The sequence below is a fragment of the Triturus cristatus genome, chromosome 4_2 (genome assembly GCF_964204655.1).
Source record: "Triturus cristatus chromosome 4_2, aTriCri1.1, whole genome shotgun sequence".
Taxonomy (NCBI): domain Eukaryota; kingdom Metazoa; phylum Chordata; class Amphibia; order Caudata; family Salamandridae; genus Triturus; species Triturus cristatus.
The window spans coordinates 158,017,563-158,042,845 of NC_140586.1; the positions used below are offsets into that span (position 1 = coordinate 158,017,563).

Here is a 25,283-nt window from a genome sequence, read left to right on the forward strand (position 1 = left end):
ACGAATCCACTCTGATCTATGTGCACTAGTCTGGGGAGTATGTCAGTCAGTCTGTCTGCTAGGATCCTTCCCAGGATTTTACAATCCGTAGTCAGGAGGGTGATAGGTCGGTAGGAAGGCCAGAGCAAAGGATCCCGATCGGGTTTGGGGAATGTTACCAAAACCGATTCTCGCATCGATTGAGGGAGGAGTCCCCTTTCTAGCGCCTCCCTAAAGACTGTGTCCAGCCACGGGGCTAATTGCTGGGAGAGCGTGGAGTACAGTTCCATCGGGAACCCGTCATGACCCGGAGCCTTGTTCTTGGCCAGGTGGTGTATAGCAGATTTGATTTCCGCCATCGTGATCGGGTTATCTAACGTCTTACGTTCCTCGTCCGTGAGTTGGATTATGGTACGTGATGTCAACATGTTCCGTATGTGTTCCCCCTGTCCGGCATGGGCTCCCTATAGAGCGTGGCGTAGTAGTCATGGAAGGCATCTAAGATATCAGTTTGCGCATAGACTATCTCTCCAGTGGCGTTTCGAATACTAGTGATCGGTTGTGTGTGCGTGTCTTGACGGATGAGCCAGGCCAGTAAGGCGCCTGCGCGGTTACCTTCGCTGTGGATTCTGGTGGTGTACGTGCGGAAATTAATCCGGCGTAGATCAGCGCATGCCTTTTCGTATTTGGTTTTGGCCTCCGCCAATAGTGTGGGGGGGAGCTCCCGTTGGTCGGCCGCTTTAGAGAGCATAGCCACTTGTTGTTCTGTGGTCTGCACTGCTCTTTCTAATGTCGGCTTCACTCCGGTGATTTGTCTGATGCATGCTCCCCGTAGGACTACCTTGAATGCTTCCCATTCTAGAGCCCTTGTCGAGGTAGTGCCTGCGTTGTCAGCGAAAAAGTGTTGGATGGTTTCTGACTGCTCGTGTTTGAACACTGGGTCCAGAAGGCAGTCCCTGGGGAGGTGCCATGTGGGGATCGGCGGCGCTGGGGGTCGCCACACTAGTGTTAACATGTGCGCGTCGTGATCCGAGATTATCCTGCCCAAGTAGTCCGAATGCCTGATGCTGGGAATGAGAGACTGTGTACACATAAAGCGGTCCAGACGGACTCGTAGGTCATGTGGTGTTGAGTGAAATGAGTATATTTTGGAGTCCGGGTGTATGTGCCTCCATGCGTCCACCAGGGACCAGTGAGCAGCCCAGGCACGGAACGCGGCTGATTGTGCATGGGTTGGGGAGTGCGCGGCCGGGGGGTAGGATCTGTCCAGTGTGAGGTCCAGGGAGCAGTTGTAATCCCCTCCCAGTATCCACAGGGACCGTGTGTATCCCGCTAACGCGCTCGTCATGGTTCTCCAAAAAGGTGCCTGTTCTACATTTGGGGCATATACACTGCCTACAAGGAGGGGCAGCCCATCCAACAATCCTTCTAGTAGTGCATAGCGGCCCTCAGGATCCACTCATCTGCCGGTTTCGCGAAAGGGCACTCCGGGCCGGATCCAGATGAGCGCTCCTCTCGCGAAAGCGGAGTAGGTCGTGCCGCAGAAGGTACCCTGCAACCTCTTCTGGAGTTTGCGTAGTTCCTCCCCAGTGAGGTGGGTCTCCTGGAGGGATATGATCTGTGCTCGCTGCCGCTTGATGTACGCGTGTATCGCATAGCGCTTCCGGGCTGTATGCATCCCCTGCACGTTGAGGGTTAAGAACTGGAAGTCCGTGTGTGCCATGGAAGGGTCGACATTGGGTCGCAGTTGCGTTCTATTCCCAAGAGAGGGGAGCCTCCTTTCGCTAGCCAGTGAGTGGTATGTGCTTAACTATGTAGAAATGTATGTGTATGCCCCTGCCCCCTATCTGGGGAGTAACCAAAGATCATGGCGAATGGGGTGAGGAAACTGCGAACTGGGGTCGGGAAACAGTCCCAATACTGGGGACCTATCGCTGGGGGCGATACGTCCAAACTGACGCTCTGAAAGAAGGAGAGTGTCGACAAACAATGAACAATCGTGGGGGTGGTGGTTCGTGTATGCGAGGGTGATCCATGGACGGGTTCTGGAAGGATCACTGTGCGTCATGTGGTCCCGGACCGCTACTGGGCTGTGGTGCACAAGTGGTATGATAGACCTACCAGTGTATGTGGGGGGGTTTCTCCCTTGATCAGCTGTGAGCAGGGCCGCCCCATGTCCATTCACCCCCAGAGTCCCATTACCGCGTCTCCCTTGCAGCCTCGGTGTCAGGAACCTGCGTGAATCCTACCCCATAAGATCTGCTGTCTGGGGGGTGACTTGTGGCAGGGTGATGGAGTCTCCCTTGGACGATGCACCGTCGCTATCCTCCTCGCCCGCGGAGGAGAACAGGCACGGGGGTCTGTCCATGTCATCCAAGAGCGGGGAAGCTTGCAACGCCGATACGGCACGGAGAGCGTCCCGGCGCTCGTGCATAATCTGCTCCAGATCGAGGGAGTCAAACGCCGGGCTCCCCGCCAGAGTGTCCCTGCCTTTGTGTCCCTTATTGGGGTTGCGTTTTCTGGGCCTCGGCACCCTGTTCCTCTGTCTTCGCTCCATTCCTGATCCGGGTTGCTGTGGGCAGTGTATGTCCGCCCAGTCGCTCGCCTCCTCCGCACATGTCAAAAATAATGTTGAGTCTTTGTGGACAATTCTGAGTCTTGCGGGGAAAAAAAGAGAGTACTGGATATTGTTCGCCCGCAGCTGCCGTTTCACCTCCAGAAACAGCGATCTCTGCTGCTGTTCTGCCCTCGCGTAATCCGGGAAGACCATCACGTGTTTGTCCTCGACTCGGCGGGGGCCGGTGCGTCTAGCGGCCCTAAGCACAGCATCTCGGTCCCTAAAATGCAGAAACTTCGTGAGCATCGGTCGCGGGGGCGCTCCGGGTTGGGGTCTGCGCGCCGGGACTCTGTGAGCGCGTTCAACGGAGAAAAAGGCCGATCTATCCGCGGCTGGGCTAAAGGACTTCAGCCATGTCTCCATGTGACCCACCGGGTCTTGTCCTTCAATCCCCTCCGGCAGTCCGAGCACCCGTATGTTACAGCGCCGGGACCGGCCTTCCAAGTCCACCACGCGCTCCTCCATTAGAGACAGGCGGTTGAGGACATCCCGCATCGTCTTCTGCTGGTCTTTCATTGGAGGTTGCAGGTCCATGATCTTACCCCCTTCGTTGACCCTATCCGCCAGTTTCCGGTGGTCATCTTTGATGAGGGAGATGTCGGTCGTCAAAGTGCCAAGCCTCTCCTCCATTGACACTCGGGGAAAGTTCGATGGCTGCTAACACTCGGTCAAGTTTGGCTGATATGGACATGTCTGAGGGGGTCGCCGCCATTGCGGCCCCCGTCTTGGACTGAGGCATGTTTTCGGGCACAGTCTTCAGCATCGCGGTGGTCTGTGTGGTCCTCGGTTTCCCCATCGCGGCACCCGGACAGTCCAGTCGCGCACGGGCCTGCGCGATGCGAGGTCGGGGATCTCCGTGTGTCACCCGTCGCTATTGTTCCTTCTGGGGTAAGTGTTGTGCGCTGCGTGCTCTCCCGCGAGCGCTTCCGCCGGCCTGGTTGGCGGCGACCCCGACTCCGGTGCTGCTGCGGCGGGCACCGCGTAGATCACACTGTGGGGGACCACTGTTGCTGGTGCTGGCACCCCCCTCCTTCACCCTGCACCGTCCTTGGCAATGAGCCCTTTCACCAGTCTAGAGCAGCCGCGGTCCCCTCCCAGTCCCAAATGCCTTGCGGGGACACCAATGAGTAGGTAGTGTCTGGCCCGGCAGGGGGGCAGGCCATCAGTCCTGGTGTCGAGCGGGCAGTCTCTGCGCCATCTTAGGGCCAGGTAGCGGGTGCCGATGGGCTGTGGTGGTGGTGGTGAAGGGGGTGTCCCACCCCCCCCGGTATTGGTAGGTCCCGTGGGGGTGGTCAGTCCTCGCCACTCACCGCCTGTAGGGTGCAGCCGATCCGTCCAGTGTTGGTCTGTGCCCTACTCTCACACTGTGGACGCTCACCGGTCATCCCCGCTCCTCACCGCTGGGCACCATGATCGGGTGAAATGGTGGCCTGGCATCTCACTGCTCAGGGGGGAGAAGAGGCAGTCTGCTCCTGTGTGCCTCCCGTTAGTAAGTACACCTCCGCTTGCCGCCATCACTACACCGCTGCGTGTCCCAAGGTGTGCGAGGGCTGTCGCGCATCGCCGTGGTCTCTGCCAGGATTCCGCCGGGCCGCCCAAAGTGGTCACCCGCGGCGGCGGGTGGGCCGATGGTTGCAGCCGGGTGCGCGGATCACCGGCTCTCGTTGTGGCCTGGCCCCACCGATCTGGCACGCTGTTATCCGGGCTGGAGCCTCCTAGAATGCCAGGAGACGTGGATGCCGGGCGAGATCCCGGGCGGCCGCCATGTTGTTTTCAGTAACGGGCTCTCGGAAGGCTGCAGTCTGCCACTTGGCTTGAAATCCGCCGTGCCGCAGTCGGGGGAACGGTGCTAGATGCCCCGTGAGCTCCGGTCACTGCTCGTCCGTTTTGCGGCCGGGATCGATGCTGTGAGGCAAACACAGACCCCGTCTATCACGGAGCCTCAGCAAAACGCGTCCACCATCGCAGCCGGCTTGGCCACGCCCCGTCTACTGACCACTGGTAGCAAGATGCCTGCTCTGTGCAAATGTGACACTTTGAAATGGGAGAAAATTGAAACGAAGCGTTAACTTAATCATTAAGTTAACTCTTCGTTTATTCTTCACCCATTTAAAACCATTCAGAAACATCATTTTGTTTTCACGCTCCAATATTTAGTTGACAAGGACTTTTATCTAACAGTTAAATACCTCAGTGCTTCAGTTCTTCACCTCTGCTCCCCTTCCTGCGTCAGAAAGCTGGAGCACTGCTCATTATTAGACCCGGCTATCTGTTGCCTGACGATAATGTAAAATAAACACAGCCTTCCTTTAACTTTAAAAGGGAACTGTACCACTTATGTTTTGACCTGGTGCTTATTTAAAGATTCTGCGAGCTACTCTGAGAGTATCTACGAGCTACTGGTAGCTTAAGATCGACTGATTGGAGACACCTGTTGTAGATCAAGGTATATACCAACTTCAGTATAGCGCAAGAGAGAGCAATTGATCTCTTTCCTTATCATCATCTTGTTGGACTAGCTGAAGGTCTTTTAAAGTATTTGAATCATATTCATAACCTAAATTGTCTTCTGTCTTTCTGAAATACTGTAACTGTTCAGATGAACTGGAGGGGAATCCTTTTCAATGTGTAGATAGGTGTTTGTGATGGTGTAGCATGACATGTGGCGAAATGTCTCCAAAGACTGATCCAAACTCCAGGGCAACTGCTGGGTCAATAATAAAGGTCACTGGTGCTGGCAGCAACACAAGTGGAACAACAGCCAATGAGGGCTGCAGCAGAGGAACTGAGACATGTCCCAGCGCTGGTGGTAGAACGGGCCGCCTTCATCTGGAGGTCATCTTCTTCCATGGATGTGCCTTCAGGCAGAGGTCAACTCGAGGCGGGAAGGGTCTCTGGAGCCGAAAGGCATGCCAGAGGGAACCAGAGCAAAGTTGAATATCTGCAGCAGGTTTACTAAAGGCTCCAATTTGCTGCTGAATTGATGGTGGCCAGGGGAGCTCAGGGTGCATCGGCTCCAAAATCGTCTTTGGTTCAGAGAAGGAAGGCGAAGCCGGACTTGGGCTCCTAGAATGTGGATTGTGTGACTTCTTTCGAGAGCATCTGGATGTCGAAGAGCTATGCTATGCTTATGCTTTTTTTCAAGCAACATACATTCTGCGGATCCTTCATCTGGGGGGGCTCTCACTTTTCTCCCTCCTCACCAAGCTGCCTCCTCCAGTCCACAGATCTGATTTAGGCTTGGGTGATAACAGAAAACTGTTTGATTTCGGGAGGAAGTATAAACTATTGTAGATAATCTACTTGTAGAATTCTCTCCACCAGACTACTCCTGTGATGCACAAAATTGACACTATCTGCTTTAAGTTGGGCGGTAATGGGAAAAAATTTCTTATGTGTGGAGAAAGTGCTAAATACAGAGGGGAACCCTCAGGTGAAATTTGCCACTCCAGGGACCCTGGCTGTGGAAGAAATCCCAGCACTGCCCTCAGAACCCGGAGCTCTTTCCATGACCACCCAACAGAGAGACCCTTGAGTAACTCGACACCTTTGTGGGTATTCAGGAATTACCAGGCATTGACGTGTGCCCTTCCGGTACCTCTGTGAGAAGCGTACAGGCTGTTGTGTGTTTGTGTGTTTTTATTTTAGGTCAGCCTGAGCTTTTAAAGATGGCGCGTGAGGGTGTAAAGAGGGCCAGGGCGCAGGAACGCTTTGGGGCTGCCAGTGACACCTCGTCCTCTTCTGTTCCTTCCGCAGGTTCCAGTCCGAGAAGGAGACGGGGGACCGGAATTATGCCATCGGTTACTATCTGAAGGAGAAGAAGGTAAGTCGGAGCAGAGGAGGCGGTGCTGAAGAATGCGCAGGCCTTGCACCGAGTGCACTGCACCGGGCGTTCATGGTCCGCCTTTACCAAGCGTTGGGCCGGGTGGTCGCCAAAGAAAGCACCGCATTGCATGCCTTTAGGCCTCCATGTGTACTGCTATATTGTGTTGGGTTTGGGTTTTCGTTTTAGTAAATGTGGGCTATAAAGTACATCCCAGCAGCAACAGCAACATGGCTTTGGAGCCCCCAATCTGAGGAAGAGAGTTAAATTTTACCATCCTCACCGCCCTCTTCGTTCCGCCACCTTGGCGTTAGTCTGTACTCCGGTGGTGAAGCACTCCCAAATAGGAGGACGCTCCTTTCAGCTTCAAGTGGCTAAACTATGGAATAACCTACCACTTGCTCTGAGACTACATCAGGATCTGCTTCCCTTTAGAAAAGCCCTTAAGACATGGTTGTTTCAGCAATAACTTACCATTATGTTTTCCTGCATATTACAACCCCCCCCCCCCCCCCGCCCCCCCTTTTATATTAGTTTTCACTCACTCAGCGCCGGGACACTCAGTAGAGTAGCTGTGCGCTTTGTAAAACCCCTGTTAACATAACATAACAGGCTTATGTGTCATCACGAAGCTGGCTCACATGATTCAGGCAGACTTCTTTACATCCAAGCAGCTATGTGAGTGCGTCTGGTTTTGACCTCCTGGGGGCAGGGCACAGCACACACATACATATATTATCGAGGTGTTTCAGAACGTCAACCCCATTTGAGTTGCACATCTCCACCGTGTAGCTGTATTTGTGCTTCTCCAACCGCGAACACGAATGCAGATTAGAACACACATCACTACATAAAAGGCTTTTGTGTATACGTTTGAATGTCAGTCCCACAGGTAACTCGTATGCTCACATCATTCTAACATTATTTCAGCACCACGGAGAGTGCACATTGACATTTCTAGATCGTTGTAGTTCCATCTTTCTCTGGGAGCCCTAATTTCAGACACACATTTTGCGCTCAGACACCTTTCCACACGAAAATAGGTATTTTCTCGAGCGCCGGAAAGTCTACGCAAAATATATGTGCGTGCAACAATAAAAGCATTGCAAAGTTGCAGGGATGGTGAGCGTGTGTGAGAGAGAATTGGGTGTTGGTGATTGGCTGCCTGTGGCAATGGAACAGCACAGTTACGAATGACCCATATACAAGGTTAGTGCGAAACCTAACCGTTTCCTAGAACTCAGCTAATTTTTAGGGCAAAGCCTGCCAGACAGCACTGCTGCCTGGTTCGCTAACGACATCTTGGGAACATCCGGAAAGATTCCCTGGGTGTGCATTCCACCCGTTGTTTGCCATTGGCTTTGTGGCTTGTATCTCAGATTTGCTTGCTTTCTGTTTGCTGGCTGTATTTGTTTTAGGCTGTCGTGCTCGAAGTCGTCCCTACCCTGCCCAAACCCTATTCACTGTATTCGTCCACCAGTGCTCGATTCCTGTAAACAGGCCTTGTTTGTATCTTGACTCATTTGCTGTGCATTTAGAGACGTCAAATGTCAGACTCTCTCTTCAAGGGAGCTTGGTGTTTACGTTTCTTTCTCTTACCCCAAAGCGAGAGGATTATTTTGACAATCATGTTGTCTCTTGGGAGGGCTTGAGAAAGGCTGTACAGTGTTATTTTTTTTTTAGCACACAACAACATTTAAATGTCTCTAAATGAACTGTGCAGATATTTTAGAAGTGGAAATGCCCATATGAAGCACTTTTTTGGTAATTCTGAAGTGTGGTGGAAACAAATATTTTAAACAACCAAAACATAAATACACTAGGTAATTGCATTTCCACACATTATTGTTTGTGTGCTGTATACTTTTATCAGTGAAACTGTGTGTATGCAACGTAATGGTGATTTCAATTCAAATTATTCTGTCTGCAATTGAAGTGTGCTACCACACCATGCATATTCCACTCTGCGCCACTCCACACCATTGCACTCTACTCTGCACCACTCCACTTTACACTATGCCACTTCAGTATATGCCTCTGCACTTTGCGCCACTGCACTTTCCTCCACTCTGCACTACTCCATTCTATGCTACTGCACTCTGTGCCACTTCACTCTACGCCTCTCTACTCTGCATCACTCTGTGCCAGTGCACTCTGTGCCACTTTACTCTACACCACTCCAATCCTTGCCACTGCACTCTACACCACTCCAGTCTAGGTCACTCCACTCTACTCTTCTGTAAACAGCTCCACTCCACATCACTCAACTCTATGCCTAGTGGCGTAGCAAGGCCGTTTGCCGCCTGTGGCAGTCCCAGCCTTTGCTACCCGTAAGAGCATGGGTGGGTTGGGGGGATTTGCTGGCGAATAAATCCTGTATTTGCTGCCCCTCGCGGCTGCATGTAGGAGCAGGGGAGGGTGGTGCCACCCCCAAAACCTGTGCCACCCAGGGCAGACCGCCCCCTGCCCCGCCTTGCTACGCCACTGTCCAGGCCACTCTGCAACACTTCCCTCTACGCCACTGCACTCTTTGCCAATACACTCTATGCCAAGGCACTCTATGCCAGTACACTCTATGCCAGTACACTCTACCTGGCACCACTCCACTCTATACCACCTCACCCTACCTCACACCACTCCATGCCACTTTACTCTACTCTGAAACAATCTACTCTACACAACTGCACTCTACACCACTGTACTCTATGCCACTGCAATTTAGGCCACTGCACTCCACGCCAGAGCACTCTACGTCACTGCACTCTACTGTGCACCACTGTAGTCTATGCCACTGCTATCTATGCCGCTTTACACAACTGCACTCTATGCCACTCTACACCACTGCACTCTATGACACTCTACTCTGCAACAGCACACTGTACGCCACTGCACTCTGCAGCACTCCACTGTATGCCACTGCACTCTATGCCACTTCTCTTCATTCTACTCTACACTACTGTACTCTACACCACACTACTCTGTCACTCTACTCTACGCCACTTTGCTCTACGCCACTCTCCTGTACGACACTCTACTTTTCACCAATGCACTCCACTGCACCACTCTACGCCACTCTACTCTATGCCTCTCTACTCTGTGCCACTGCACTCTACACCAGTGCACTCTATGCCACTCTACACCACTGCACTCAATGACACTCTACTTTGCAACACTGCAATCTACGCCACTGAACTCTTTGTCTCTCCACTCTGCACTACTGCATTCTTTGCCACTGCACTCTACTCTATTCTGCATCACTCCACGCTATGCAACTTCACTCTGCAGCACTCCATTCTACGTTGTGCACTGTATTCCACTGCACTCTACAGCACTGTACTCTACTCTGCATCACTCTTCTCTTCACCACTGCACTCTACGCCACTCTACTTTACTCTGCACCACTGCACTCTACATCAGTGCCACTGCACTCTACTATGCAACATTAATCTTCGCCACTAAATTTTACAATATTGCATTACACACCGCTGAATACTATGCCACTACAGTCTACACCACTGCATTCTAGGCCACTTTACACTGCAAAATTATACTGAATATGCACTCTACACCAGTCCACTCTAATCTACGCCACTCCACTGTACACCATGCTATGCTACTCCACTCTATGCCACTCCAATACATCAGAGAAACATTTTAAGCACTACATCCATGTCCCAAAGAGAAAAGTATCTGAGTTTTAGAGGTTTGGAAAGTTTAATCCTTTTCATCAATTTTCGCGCCCAAGGATCTTCCCCCACTGTTGTCCCATTGATCGGCTTATGTGCTGCAAGAATGGCTGATCTTAGAGTGTTGAATGTCCTGTAGGTTGTCCGCAACAGTCTAAGAGGATGCCCAGGGTCTCTGGCAGCACGACTGGGAGGTCCATTGACAGCCCTATTTGAATAGGAAATCACACCGTGACCTCCATGCAGGATTCACCAGAATCAGATTTGTTCTCTGTGTCCTCCTGGTCTAAGCCGTCACTGTAGCAATTAGGGCGAAGGGTAGAAAAGCATATTTCTGGCCTGAAGACCAATCCTGTAGGAAGGCCTCTGTTGCTGTCAAATCCGGTCTGGTCTCCAGCTGAAGAATAACAGTAGTTGATTTTTAAACCTGGACACTAAGACCTGCATGTTGCACAGTCCCCACCTGTCCATCAGGGCTTTGAAGACTGACCAATACAACTTCCTGTCATTGTCGCCCGAACTGTTACTGGCATTCCATTACTCCACCTATCAACCCGGGAGATATTCCGCTGTTACTGTGATCTTAAGTCCCAGGCAAAAATGCTAGAAGTCCTCCGTTAATACTATCAGGTTCCTTGAGCTTGTGCCTCTTAATCTGTTGATGTATCTCACCGCAGACAAGTTGTTCATCTTTAGAAGTACACAGAAAGAGACTCTGTCATTGGTCATCGACTTAACAGCAAAGCATCTTGCAAAAAGTTCCAGGCAATATATGGGTAGACTCAGTTCTTCTTCTGACCATCTTCCTCCCATCTAAATGTATCTGCATCTGGTGCCCTAGCCCCATCTCCATGTGTCCTAGCCTATGATCAGGTTTGGGGAGGACTCAAAGATCGCTCTCCTGTTTCATGCCTCCATATGATCTAGCCATGCCAGAATCTCCTTCCTGGCATCCTGCATTAGGAGAACTAGGTGGGAGTATGTTGACCTTCGCCTGAGATGTGATGCCTTGAGTCTTTGTAAAACTACAGTGCAACTACTCCAGACAGATCACTTAAATTGATGAGGCTAGGATGCCCAAACTCCTGGTGAGCTGTCTGAGTGAGACTTTGTCCCTTCTCGTGACCTTCCTTAATTCCTTCTTGATCTTCACCAGCTTCCCTTTTAGGAGGCTCGAGGATGTCTTCACCGAGTACCACAAAACCCAGAAAGGGGATGGTCAGGCTCGTCATAGGTCTGACTTCTCTTGATTGATCACAAAACCAGGATCTGGCAAAAAGGCGATAGCCGTGATCTTGTTGAGTTGCAACTGTTGACGATATTGATCCATCAGGAGGTTATCACCTAAATAGATTATCTATCTTATTCCACAGGACCTTAAATGTTCCACCTCTGGAAGCATTAGCTTGGTAATGAAACATGGGGCAGATGAGACTGAATGGAAGTGCTTGGAATTGGTAACCCTGTTCCCTCCAAACAAACTGCAGAAATCTCCTGTGAGGGGTATAGATGGGAATCGTTAAACAGCCATCTCTGAGGTCGAGTCTGACCATCCAATCTTTTTGCAAGAGCACGTCCTGTAACAGATGGATAACCTCCATCTTAAAGTGGTGGTAGGCCAACCACTCTCTGAAGTCTTTCAAATTAATTATAGGTCTGAAACGCTTGACTTTTTTCTCTGCTAGAAAGAGGTTAATAAAGAAACTTCATGGATGAATTACCAGCCTGTAAATGACCCCTTCTGTTCTGAGTTCTCGTGCCTCCTGAACTATCAGACTCATTTCAGATGTCCGAATAAAGAGGTTTGCTTTGGGGACCCATAAAATTCTGTGTGAAATCCCTGAACCGTCTCTAAGACCCACAGATTTGCATAAATCTCCTTTCATTTTCCCACAACCCTCTTAATCCATAATCCTTACCAGAAAATCCTCCTGAAGCATCAGCTCCACTTTGGTGGTTGTTTCTGTAGCTCCTGCCTCTGTTGGAAACTCTTGAGGAGAATACAGTTCCTCAATGACAGCCCTCGTAACAGATGTTGCCTGTCTTCGAAAGGAGGCGTGTGGAGATTTCGGCCAGAGGAGCAGTCCCTATCCCTTCTTGCCCTGAGGAAAACCTTCCAAGAGAAGATCACCTTAATAGAAGTCTGAGCATTGTCTATGGTTGAGAAGGTGGTTGAATTTTCTTAGTTTCTTGACAAAATAATTTCTGAATAACTTGCCTTGGGTGTTGGCCCCTGCCTCTGAAGCTGAGCGGTCCCCCCAGCTTGGAATCTATCTTTATTAGGAGTGCTGAGAGTTGTTCTGCCGACAGGGCGCAGCTAGCATTACCTAACATGCAGCTCGCTCTTTGTGCCTAGTCAGAGGCTGCCTCTGTCAATGGAGTTGTGTCTGAAGTCTCAGTGTCCTCTGCTAACAGCAGGATCTTCATGAGAGGGCCCATCAAATCAAGGAGGTAGTCCTGACAGGCTTTCCATGAACGATCGATCCCCTTTTTATGGTCATTTACATACTTTGATAAAAATATGTGCAAATTTTTGCAATGTCCGGAGTGCTGTGACTTTGCCCACCAGAGAGGAACATTCTGCTCTTAGCCTTGCTCTAACCTCCTTTTCAAGAGGCGGTTTGATTTTCTTGGTGACATAGTCTGCAATATTTGCTTGGGAAACCATTCTGATGACCTAGGGTGATAAAGGTTCCCAGGTTCATACATGTCAGACTGGGGCACCTCCTCCTCCAGTGTCCCCATGGGGTTGGACCCAGGAAGGACTCCATGGTCTGCTGCACCCATGTTCGCCATCTGAGAAACCATCATCGTCCTCTTTATTACCCTCCCCTGATCCGGGGACCCCAGGATGGGATCATAATCTGGGGCAACTGTGTTGCCGCTCTTTGCAGAGATTACTGCCTCCCGGGAGGGTAAATCTTTCAGCATGGGCGCACTCTTATGGAAGACATCACATAATCTGACAAAGCCTTCCAGGTGCCCCGCGTCACACTTTATGGCCACTTTCTTGGGCGCTGGCATTCTAGCTCTAGGTCTGTACCAGAATATATATTTTGGAAAGGGGAATATCTTCCATAGGAATGACGAGTCGCATAACGACCCCTAATTTGGTCACTGACGGACTTAAGGGCCCCAGAGTATGCCTTAGGAATTGACCTCTGTACTTCCACAGGCATGCCTTGTCCCTCTGGGGGCCATTCCCCCCCATTATAGAACTGAGAATACTCATGTTCGTTGGAGACCTACATTAGTATCAGTGCAGGAGCACCAATTACACACAATATGTGTACTCCAAGCACTAGCTGCATTCTTTATTACTATGGGCTTCCATTCCCTGGTGCTAGGATATTGCATTGTATTGCAGTTAACTCAGCGGGGTTAAAATCATACCGTAAGGTGATGTCACAGGAGTGGATGGGACCTAAGGAGAATCCCCTGTATGCCCCCTGTGTTGTGAGCTCAGGGCTCTCCAGCTGTGCTGTGGTAGGCGATTATCAGTCATTATCCCTCACAAAAATAAGCACATTTGCTGGAGAAGGCCAACTATGTGCCGCAGCGTCACTTTGGGATCTCCCGCCAGCTCCAAAGGCCTTTCGGGCTCTGGCTTCCCAGCAGGGGCCTACAGTGGAATGCACGGACATCTTGAACCTGTTAAACAATAAAAGAATTATGCCAAACAGTTAACCCACATCAAATAGACAGCCACATAAAATGGCAGTTAAAATAACCATAAACTTCCACTTAACTGAGCAGTGAAGAAAAGAAAGGGATGTTATGAATGGTTATATTGGAGGAGATGATGTGACTGGTGGACTTGATTATAATTTGTTACTTGTTTACTCCTGGTGTTCTCTGGAAAGATCCGGTTTTTTTCAAGTTAAAGGAATGTACTTGGTAACTACTGCTATGATTAAAAGTTTAGAAAGACTTGCATAATCCTCGCCTCCAATCCTGCCATAGAATCGCTGGCTAGAAGGCACACTGGATGCCTTAGTCTTTAGTTTGCTATCTTGCTATCAGAATTGGATTAGAACGCGCCTGTGGTGTTGCAGTAAAGAGGAGATACACTTATCATGGGGAACTGATGACTAATTTGGTAACTTTGGATTTTGGTTTGTGTGTTCCATTGGGGTCAATTAGATAATATTATTGTGAGGTCCAGTCTATTATTCTCAAGTTGAATTGCGAAAGCGATCTGAGAGGTTGGGTACAAGCAGGGTACAAGCAGCAAATTTGTGAAAACAGCCATGAAGAATCGATTATATTGCAAAAAACATGTTAGCTGGATGTCTGCTTTTTTGAGTCATGCAATATATGTGAAAACAATTGAACGAATGCTACTAGAAAATAGAATTGTATCGAAAATTAGACAACTGAATATAAGAATTGCTATGTGAAGCAGCAAGATTGATGGACTTCTTTGACATTTTCTTCTCTCAGAGAACTTGAATTATTCTGTAGTTGCCCATCACTAACATGTTGTCCTTTTTCCTGCTTTGGTTCATCAGTGCTTCCCCTATGATGCAGATATGATGGCCGCTCTTGACTTCTACTTCCAGGTGAGTGTTTGAGACCTGTTCCTTCCTCTCTCCTCTTGGACGGTGGGATCTTACCTGCATCAGGGTGTGGCATACTCCTGGCCATCCAGTTAAGTTGTCAAAGTGCCCAGCTGAGGGTCATCAGATTGTCCACATGGGATACTGCCCTTATTTCAATTAATGGGGCGCAGACTAGCTCCAGCAATGTAAATATAATTTAAAGGTATTTGTTAAGACTATAGCATTAGTATATGTAAATGCTTTATCCATTAGCAAAACCGCAGTCTAGACTAGTACCTTTGTACATTTCTTTCTTGACTACCTCTAAAACAGACAGGCGTGTGTGTTTAAATAACATTTTACAATACCCTGCAACGCCATTAAGTTGTTTCTCTAAATACAATAGATAGAGGGTTGGTGGTAGGTGTTATCCGATTTGCAGTGTACATTAAGGCCACAATTATGTTCATGGTGGTAACGTTGTGCAGCCAAAAACGTGTGTAGTGGGGGGTGCACAAATTTTTCCGCTCCATACCATTATAAATGCATCTCTATTGTCTACTGGAGATGGACTGGGAATACTTCGCATATAGTAATTCTTGGTGGTAAGTCCAACAGCTTTTTGCTGTCACAGAAAGGGTGGAGGAATTACCAAATGGAAATATTTTTGCTACCGATAAATCTGCCATTTTATCCCTTTCTAGACAGCGGACAACATTGTTTGTGGCAGTTATTAGCTAAATTACCAGTTCCACCTCTGGATACATAGCAAAACAAATGGTATTAGCGGTTCACTGATAGAATACGATGACATAAATATCGATGTTCAAAATAGCGAAAAAATGTATACACTACAAAAATATCGACTCCCATACCTAAACAGGTAAGTACAAAAATATTGAATCAAAAATATCGATGTAAAAAATATTGATTTCAATATATATATATAAAATAAAAGAATACATATTAATTATATTAAATATTAATATTAATTTTAACAAAATTAATTAAATGTAATGTACATTTTAACAAAATATAACAAATGAACTTAATTAAAAAAGATAAACACACAAACATAATAATGTATACATAAATATATTTACTTTAAAATAATTCATAAACTATTATCTCTAATTTATTTTCAAACTTTAAAATTATATAAAAATAAAATACATATATATATATATATATATATATATATCCAAAATCCGCAAACGCTTCTTCCGGACAGCTGGCACCCTTGGAAAGTGGCGTACACGCCTGCGAAGCAACCGGCAATACTATCGTCAAAGTACAAAAATACGTGCGCTCTCAGGTAAGTAAACGACACATCCGAGTTGTAGTAGTGATCAGGTTTATTCCATAACGCGTTTCGACTGCGTCCGCAGCCTTGCTCACATGGAACCGTGTACTGGAAAACTAGATGCAAATGTATGCACAGGACACAACTTAGAGGGCAGTGGAGTCAAAATAGGACTAAGAGAAAGAAGGCGTCCGCCATCTTGGAAAGGTCAACATTGGTAAACATAGTGAAAGGCAAAATGCAAAGCAAATTCACAATGACGTAATGTAAAAACGACCAACAGTACAATTGCACGAAAGAACAAACTCCACTGTTACATATGTGATAGGTCAAATGACCGCAAAAAAGTGTATGGCTCGAAAAACAATAATATATCGTAGCACTTGTAGATGACTCACAGTAAACTTAACGTAAATGAATACCTAGTGGACTGCGAGCATCTTGATCCTGCGTCTTACATAATTGGAAACGCTAGGCCAGTGTGGAAGCACTGCAAAGTAATAGACTTCCGCTCTGCATGGAATGGTGGCTGAGTAGCCAGACAAAGGGGGGGGGAGCTGGACCCCTTACGAGTTATTACAATAAAGGATGGTGTGGTGATAAGAAAGAGTCAGTGATGGCATAGTCAACTGAGCAGTGGTTGCAAACCAATGTCATGTCAGTGCGCGTTGCACGAAGTGCAAAGTTGACCCAAACATAGTTCATGGGCAAGCGAGTCCATGATCTGACGTACATGCATAGTGCTCATACAGTGCAAGACATCTGGTCTTAAATCATGAGGAATAAAATAGGCAGTGTGCCAAGATAAGAAACAAGTTAAGAAACATGTTAGAAAGACAGTGATGAGCAAGTGCCCTGGGTCAAGAGATAACCAAAAACCACTTATCCTGTTGCTCTCAAAGCCCTTCTTGAAGTGTCCAGTTGTGAATCAAGTGCCCCAATTCTCTAAGTGAAGGTGAAGACGTGACTCCGAAGAGAAGGTTAGGCACCTGTGTGGTGATTAGGTGCCTTCCTTATCTCCTGCAATTAAAACATGAGATAAACATTAGCTGACAAGTAGGAGAAATATTCAAAATACCAAGGCAAAATAAAACACAAGAAGGTACATCCTAGAAAATACAAGACATCCCCAGTAAACTGTCGGAACGTAAGTAATTACTCTTTTTTCAGATGTATTGACAGTTCCTCGTCCTGGTTCATCCCACCAGGGGCCTTAGTTTGGAGATCTACAATGTATTTAGACTCTCTCTGTCTGAGTCTGAGTGTCCTGTTACCCCCTCTGTGATCTAACCGGACTTGTTCCAAAATAAAATACTTCAGTAGTGAGGAGTCAGAATAGTGTCGCTCTTGGAAATGTCTCGCCACCGGGTATTTGGGGTCTTTATTGGTGATGGCCCGCTTGTGTTCAAGTACCCTTTTCTTGGCCATCAGGGTAGTGCTGCCTATATAGTACAGTCCACATGGGCATTCTATCACATATATAACGAATGTGGTACTGCATGTGAGGAACTGGGTTATTGCTCTCTGATTGTGACCTTGTTCGTATGTTTTACGTGATGTACTGGCCGAACAAGCCTTGCAGTGACCACATGGGAAGAAACCTCTGAGGTTCTGGATACCTCTGTCTTGAGTCAGAGTGATGTCACTGTGTACTAGTATATCCCTAAGGTTTCTTCCTCGCCTATATGTGATATTGGGTCTGTCCTTGAAAGTGTGTCCTATGCTGTTGTCATTCTTAAGTGTGTTCCAATTTTTTGACAGAATATGTCTGATGCCATCAGACTCCGTATTGTAGGTCATGATCACCCTGGTTTCTGCATCCCCAGTTTCCTCCATTCCTGTGGTCTTATCCCTGAGTGTGTCTGTTCTATCCACGGACTCTACTCTGCAGATCGCTTTCTTGAGGACCCAATTGGGGTAGCCTCGAAGTTTAAATCTTTCAATCATGACTTTGCTTTCTTTCTCGAATGCTTCTCTGCTGCTACAATTTCTTTTTGCCCTCAGCAGTTCACCAAAGGGGATACTCCATTTGAGGGTGTCCGGGTGGCTGCTGAGGGCATGTAGGATACTGTTGCCTGCTGTACTCTTGCGGTATAATGAGGTATGTAGTGTGTTGGATCTTACCTCTACCTTCACATCTAAATATTCGACCATGTTGTCGCTAATGCACCCAGTGAGATGTATGTTGCGGTCATTGCAGTTGAGTTCTTGTATGAAATCTAGGGCCTCTGTCCGACTGCCTTTCCATATAATGAAAAGGTCGTCAATGTATCTGAGCCAAAGAGCTGCTTTGCTCAAATTCTTGATGGCAATCTTTTCTGAAAAAATCTCCTCCTCCCAGAGGCCCATGAAGAGATTGGCAAAACTCGGTGCCAGACAAGAACCCATCGCGGTACCAATCAGTTGTTTATGGATGGTACCGTTGAAGATGAAGATGTTATTGGTGAGGCAGAATTCCGTCATTTCAATGATCATGTCATTGTGTTCCAAATATTTGATCTCTCTTTGGTTGAGGAAGTGCCTGCATGCATCTAATCCCTGTTGATGGTCGATTATGGTGTACAGTGATTGTACGTCTAGTGTGATGAGTAGTAGGCCATTCTCCCATTTGATCTTTTCTAGTTTGCCCAGGAAATCTTTAGTATCCCTCACGTAACTAGGGAGCTTGGTGACAAATTCCCTGAGAAAATGGTCCACATATTTGGATATGTGCTCTGCTACACTTCCTATGGAGGACACTATGGGACGGCCAGGTGGAGATGTGGCACTCTTGTGGACCTTGGGTAGAAGGTAGAGCACCGGTATCTTGGGAAAATCCCTCTTGAGATAACAGTACTCTTCCCACTCAAGGATCCCTTTGTCTCTCCAAGTGATGAGTTTGTCCCATATCAGAATGACACTTTCATTGTACACCTCCCTAGTGATCTGCATGTAGGAATTGGTGTCCCCTAGTTGTCTGAGGGCCTCGGCAATGTATTGTTCTCTATCCAGAATTACGACATTACCACCTTTGTCTGCTGGTCGGATGACTATGTCTGTGTCATCCGCTAATGATTTGAGAATTTGTCTCTGATTAAATGTCAGATTATTTTTAGACTTGTTGCCAAAGTGTGATTTGTTTCTCAGATCAATAAGGGCCTTGGTGACGTTGTCGTGGAATGTGTCAATGCCGTCGTGAGGTAGTGTGGGTAAGAAAGTCGAAGGCGGTTTAAAACCAGTAGAGGCGGCTGAGTCATGGGTGATGTCCATGGTATCCAAGATGTCTGTTACCTCCGTGGTCTGACTGTCCCTATTCGTGTCGTTATTAAGTTCGAAAAGGGTGGTAAGAGTATTAAGATCCCCTATCTCTAGGTTAGCTTCATGTTCCTCCTGTGTGTTAGTGTCAGTGGCTACTCTGGGCTGTTGGCGACGTAATATATGCCACTTCTTTAGCTTAAGCTTTCTGACATATTTGAAGAGGTCAATTCTTGTTTCAACATAGTTAAAACTGGAAGAGGGGCAAAATGACAGACCTAAGCATAAAGTGTACTTCTCCACATCACTTAAATGTCTTTTAGACAGATTAATAATAGTTTTATTAACCATGTTGTAGTCCATCAATATGTTCTGTTGGAGCGTACTGATAAAGTACGCCTGGATCGACCGCGATGCACTATTGAAAGAAATTAAAGATCTTCAAGAAGAAGGAAACTTAACAGAGACTATGGAGACTACGATAGCGGGAGAATACTAACTTTTAGCCGAAAATATGATCATCTCTACAAGGACAAAGAAACACCTACAACAGAGAAGGCTATTCCGGTGGAAGAAGTACCCTCAGAGATATCCACTGCTAGCGATACGGAATCGGACGTATCCAAATGGGAGACTTCAGGCGAGGAACGCAGTACCCGCACCATCACTTTTTTAGACGAATACCGGACAATGCGACAAACACGACAGAGTACGAGAGACACAGCAACACCGAGATCGAGGGGCCAGAGAGGACGAGCACGAGGAAGAGGCCGAGTAGACGGAGGAACAGACGGCAACGAATCAGACAACAGTGGCAGAAGAGGCAGAGGAAGGGGGGGTATGGGAAGCAACAAGACGCGCTCCAACAGAACATATTGATGGACTACAACATGGTTAATAAAACTATTATTAATCTGTCGAACTTAATAACGACACGAATAGGGACAGTCAGACCACGGAGGTAACAGACATCTTGGATACCATGGACATCACCCATGACTCAGCCGCCTCTACTGGTTTTAAACCGCCTTCGACTTTCTTACCCACACTACCTCACGACGGCATTGACACATTCCACGACAACGTCACCAAGGCCCTTATTGATCTGAGAAACAAATCACACTTTGGCAACAAGTCTAAAAATAATCTGACATTTAATCAGAGACAAATTCTCAAATCATTAGCGGATGACACAGACATAGTCATCCGACCAGCAGACAAAGGTGGTAATGTCGTAATTCTGGATAGAGAACAATACATTGCCGAGGCCCTCAGACAACTAGGGGACACCAATTCCTACATGCAGATCACTAGGGAGGTGTACAATGAAAGTGTCATTCTGATATGGGACAAACTCATCACTTGGAGAGACAAAGGGATCCTTGAGTGGGAAGAGTACTGTTATCTCAAGAGGGATTTTCCCAAGATACCGGTGCTCTACCTTCTACCCAAGGTCCACAAGAGTGCCACATCTCCACCTGGCCGTCCCATAGTGTCCTCCATAGGAAGTGTAGCAGAGCACATATCCAAATATGTGGACCATTTTCTCAGGGAATTTGTCACCAAGCTCCCTAGTTACGTGAGGGATACTAAAGATTTCCTGGGCAAACTAGAAAAGATCAAATGGGAGAATGGCCTACTACACATCACACTAGACGTACAATCACTGTACACCATAATCGACCATCAACAGGGATTAGATGCATGCAGGCACTTCCTCAACCAAAGAGAGATCAAATATTTGGAACACAATGACATGATCATTGAAATGACGGAATTCTGCCTCACCAATAACATCTTCATCTTCAACGGTACCATCCATAAACAACTGATTGGTACCGCGATGGGTTCTTGTCTGGCACCGAGTTTTGCCAATCTCTTCATGGGCCTCTGGGAGGAGGAGATTTTTTCAGAAAAGATTGCCATCAAGAATTTGAGCAAAGCAGCTCTTTGGCTCAGATACATTGACGACCTTTTCATTATATGGAAAGGCAGTCGGACAGAGGCCCTAGATTTCATACAAGAACTCAACTGCAATGACCGCAACATACATCTCACTGGGTGCATTAGCGACAACATGGTCGAATATTTAGATGTGAAGGTAGAGGTAAGATCCAACACACTACATACCTCATTATACCGCAAGAGTACAGCAGGCAACAGTATCCTACATGCCCTCAGCAGCCACCCGGACACCCTCAAATGGAGTATCCCCTTTGGTGAACTGCTGAGGGCAAAAAGAAATTGTAGCAGCAGAGAAGCATTCGAGAAAGAAAGCAAAGTCATGATTGAAAGATTTAAACTTCGAGGCTACCCCAATTGGGTCCTCAAGAAAGCGATCTGCAGAGTAGAGTCCGTGGATAGAACAGACACACTCAGGGATAAGACCACAGGAATGGAGGAAACTGGGGATGCAGAAACCAGGGTGATCATGACCTACAATACGGAGTCTGATGGCATCAGACATATTCTGTCAAAAAATTGGAACACACTTAAGAATGACAACAGCATAGGACACACTTTCAAGGACAGACCCAATATCACATATAGGCGAGGAAGAAACCTTAGGGATATACTAGTACACAGTGACATCACTCTGACTCAAGACAGAGGTATCCAGAACCTCAGAGGTTTCTTCCCATGTGGTCACTGCAAGGCTTGTTCGGCCAGTACATCACGTAAAACATACGAACAAGGTCACAATCAGAGAGCAATAACCCAGTTCCTCACATGCAGTACCACATTCGTTATATATGTGATAGAATGCCCATGTGGACTGTACTATATAGGCAGCACTACCCTGATGGCCAAGAAAAGGGTACTTGAACACAAGCGGGCCATCACCAATAAAGACCCCAAATACCCGGTGGCGAGACATTTCCAAGAGCGACACTATTCTGACTCCTCACTACTGAAGTATTTTATTTTGGAACAAGTCCGGTTAGATCACAGAGGGGGTAACAGGACACTCAGACTCAGACAGAGAGAGTCTAAATACATTGTAGATCTCCAAACTAAGGCCCCTGGTGGGATGAACCAGGACGAGGAACTGTCAATACATCTGAAAAAAGAGTAATTACTTACGTTCCGACAGTTTACTGGGGATGTCTTGTATTTTCTAGGATGTACCTTCTTGTGTTTTATTTTGCCTTGGTATTTTGAATATTTCTCCTACTTGTCAGCTAATGTTTATCTCATGTTTTAATTGCAGGAGATAAGGAAGGCACCTAATCACCACACAGGTGCCTAACCTTCTCTTCGGAGTCACGTCTTCACCTTCACTTAGAGAATTGGGGCACTTGATTCACAACTGGACACTTCAAGAAGGGCTTTGAGAGCAACAGGATAAGTGGTTTTTGGTTATCTCTTGACCCAGGGCACTTGCTCATCACTGTCTTTCTAACATGTTTCTTAACTTGTTTCTTATCTTGGCACACTGCCTATTTTATTCCTCATGATTTAAGACCAGATGTCTTGCACTGTATGAGCACTATGCATGTACGTCAGATCATGGACTCGCTTGCCCATGAACTATGTTTGGGTCAACTTTGCACTTCGTGCAACGCGCACTGACATGACATTGGTTTGCAACCACTGCTCAGTTGACTATGCCATCACTGACTCTTTCTTATCACCACACCATCCTTTATTGTAATAACTCGTAAGGGGTCCAGCTCCCCCCCCCTTTGTCTGGCTACTCAGCCACCATTCCATGCAGAGCGGAAGTCTATTACTTTGCAGTGCTTCCACACTGGCCTAGCGTTTCCAATTATGTAAGACGCAGGATCACGATGCTCGCAGTCCACTAGGTATTCATTTACGTTAAGTTTACTGTGAGTCATCTACAAGTGCTACGATATATTATTGTTTTTCGAGCCATACACTTTTTTGCGGTCATTTGACCTATCACATATGTAACAGTGGAGTATGTTCTTTCGTGCAATTGTACTGTTGGTCGTTTTTACATTACGTCATTGTGAATTTGCTTTGCATTTTGCCTTTCACTATGTTTACCAATGTTGACCTTTCCAAGATGGCGGACGCCTTCTTTCTCTTAGTCCTATTTTGACTCCACTGCCCTCTAAGTTGTGTCCTGTGCATACATTTGCATCTAGTTTTCCAGTACACGGTTCCATGTGAGCAAGGCTGCGGACGCAGTCGAAACGCGTTATGGAATAAACCTGATCACTACTACAACTCGGATGTGTCGTTTACTTACCTGAGAGCGCACGTATTTTTGTACTTTGACGATATATATATATATATATCAATAATTTAAAATATAAAAAAACTATAATAAAATAAAACATTAAACTATTAAAAAATATTTAAACTTAAATTTCCAAATACAATCAGTGCGACAGTATGGAAAGTGTTGTTTAGCAAAATAATTAGATTTACTATTCCAACTCCAGTGAGTGCAACAGTAGGGAAAGTGTTGGATAGCAGAAGGGTAAAAATTACTATTCCCACTCCAGTGAGAGCAACAGCAGGGAACGTGTTGGATAGCGGAGGGGAAAAAATTACTATTCCCACTCCAAAGAATGCAACAGTAGGGAAAGTGTTGGATAGCGGAGAGGTAAAAATTACTATTCCCACTCCAAAGAGTGCAACAGTAGGGAAAGTGTTGGATTGCGGAGGGGTAAACATTACTATTCCCACTCCAGTGAGAGCAACAGTCGGGAAAGTGTTGGATAGCGGAGGGGAAAAAATTACTATTCCCACTCCAAAGAGTGCAACAGTAAATAAAGTGTTGGATAGCAGAAGGGTAAAAATTACTATTCCCACTCCACTGAATGCAACAGTATAATAACTATTGGATAGCGGAGAGATAACATTTGTTATTCCCACTCAAGTGAATGCAACAGTAGGGAAAGTGTTGGATAGCGGAGGGGTTAAAATTACTACTCTCACTCCAGTGAGTGCAACATTAGGGAAAGTTTTGGATAGCGAAGAAACAAAAATTACTATTCACACTCAAACAGTTAAAACAAAAATAAAAAAACATTAAATATGATTTAAAAAAATCATCAAAATAAATAAAATAAACAATATTTGGAAATGAAAAATCTAATATATTAAATAGATAAAAAGAAAAAATATTATAATACTAGTTACATATAAAAAAACAACAAATAATATATAATATAAAATAATAAATACATTTATTAAAAACATTATTTTAAACTAGAAAATATATACAAATAAATTAATGAATACATAAATGTATTTATTATATTTCCTACCCTATAACACCACACCAATAACAAAACACTTCAACATTTTTAATTAAATATTTCCCCGAAATTAACATAATTTATAATCAATTTAAAAAATATTATTAATAAAAAATCTAATAAACATTAATTGACTACACACACTTTAACACTATGATATCCACAACACACACCTAAATTAAACTCTAAAATAATAAAACACAATTAAAACGTATTTATAAATTTAAAACTATTACTATTAACAACTAATAATAAAGTAATTAAAATGTATTTAATACCCACCCCTTACCCCTTTAAAAGTAAAAACAACAGACAAAAAAATAAACAATTACCCAAAATACATATCAAATAAATAACATCAATTAACAACTATATATTAATTAATTAAATACAAATTACTTCCCACCCTTTACTCCTATAAACACCAAAACACACACCTATAATGAATTACACAATCACCATAATTAATTACCAACTAAATAATCTAAATTAATTAACAACCAAGTATTAATTAATTCATAATCAATTACTTTACACATTTAACACTATAACATCTCAATTAAACAAATAATAATAAATATAACATTAATCAATATAATAAATAAAAAATAATCAAACATTTAATATAAGTAAATTACTTCCCACCCTATTCCCCTATAAACCCACAACCCGCTACAGAACTAAAAACGCAAAATTCAAATAAAAAAGAAATTAATAACTACTAAAATTTAACACATATAATATAAATACAAACAATTCTTATACAAAAAAAATACAACACATACATATAAAATATATACTAAAATACATAACATTAATAAACAAATCATATTTTTAACAACTATATTTTTGCAAACGATATT

At 45.8% G+C, this 25,283-nt stretch overlaps 1 protein-coding gene across 1 annotated transcript in view; it reads left to right on the forward strand.

Moving 5' to 3' along the window:
• Nucleotides 1-25,283, forward strand: part of GLS2 (glutaminase 2) — a 263,334-nt gene that overhangs the window by 191,801 nt on the left and 46,250 nt on the right. Inside the window, exons 10-11 of the mRNA XM_085600886.1 lie at nt 6,353-6,419; nt 14,617-14,667. Of these exons, the coding sequence (XP_085457012.1) occupies nt 6,353-6,419; nt 14,617-14,667 (118 nt within the window). The remainder of the gene's footprint in view (nt 1-6,352; nt 6,420-14,616; nt 14,668-25,283) is intronic.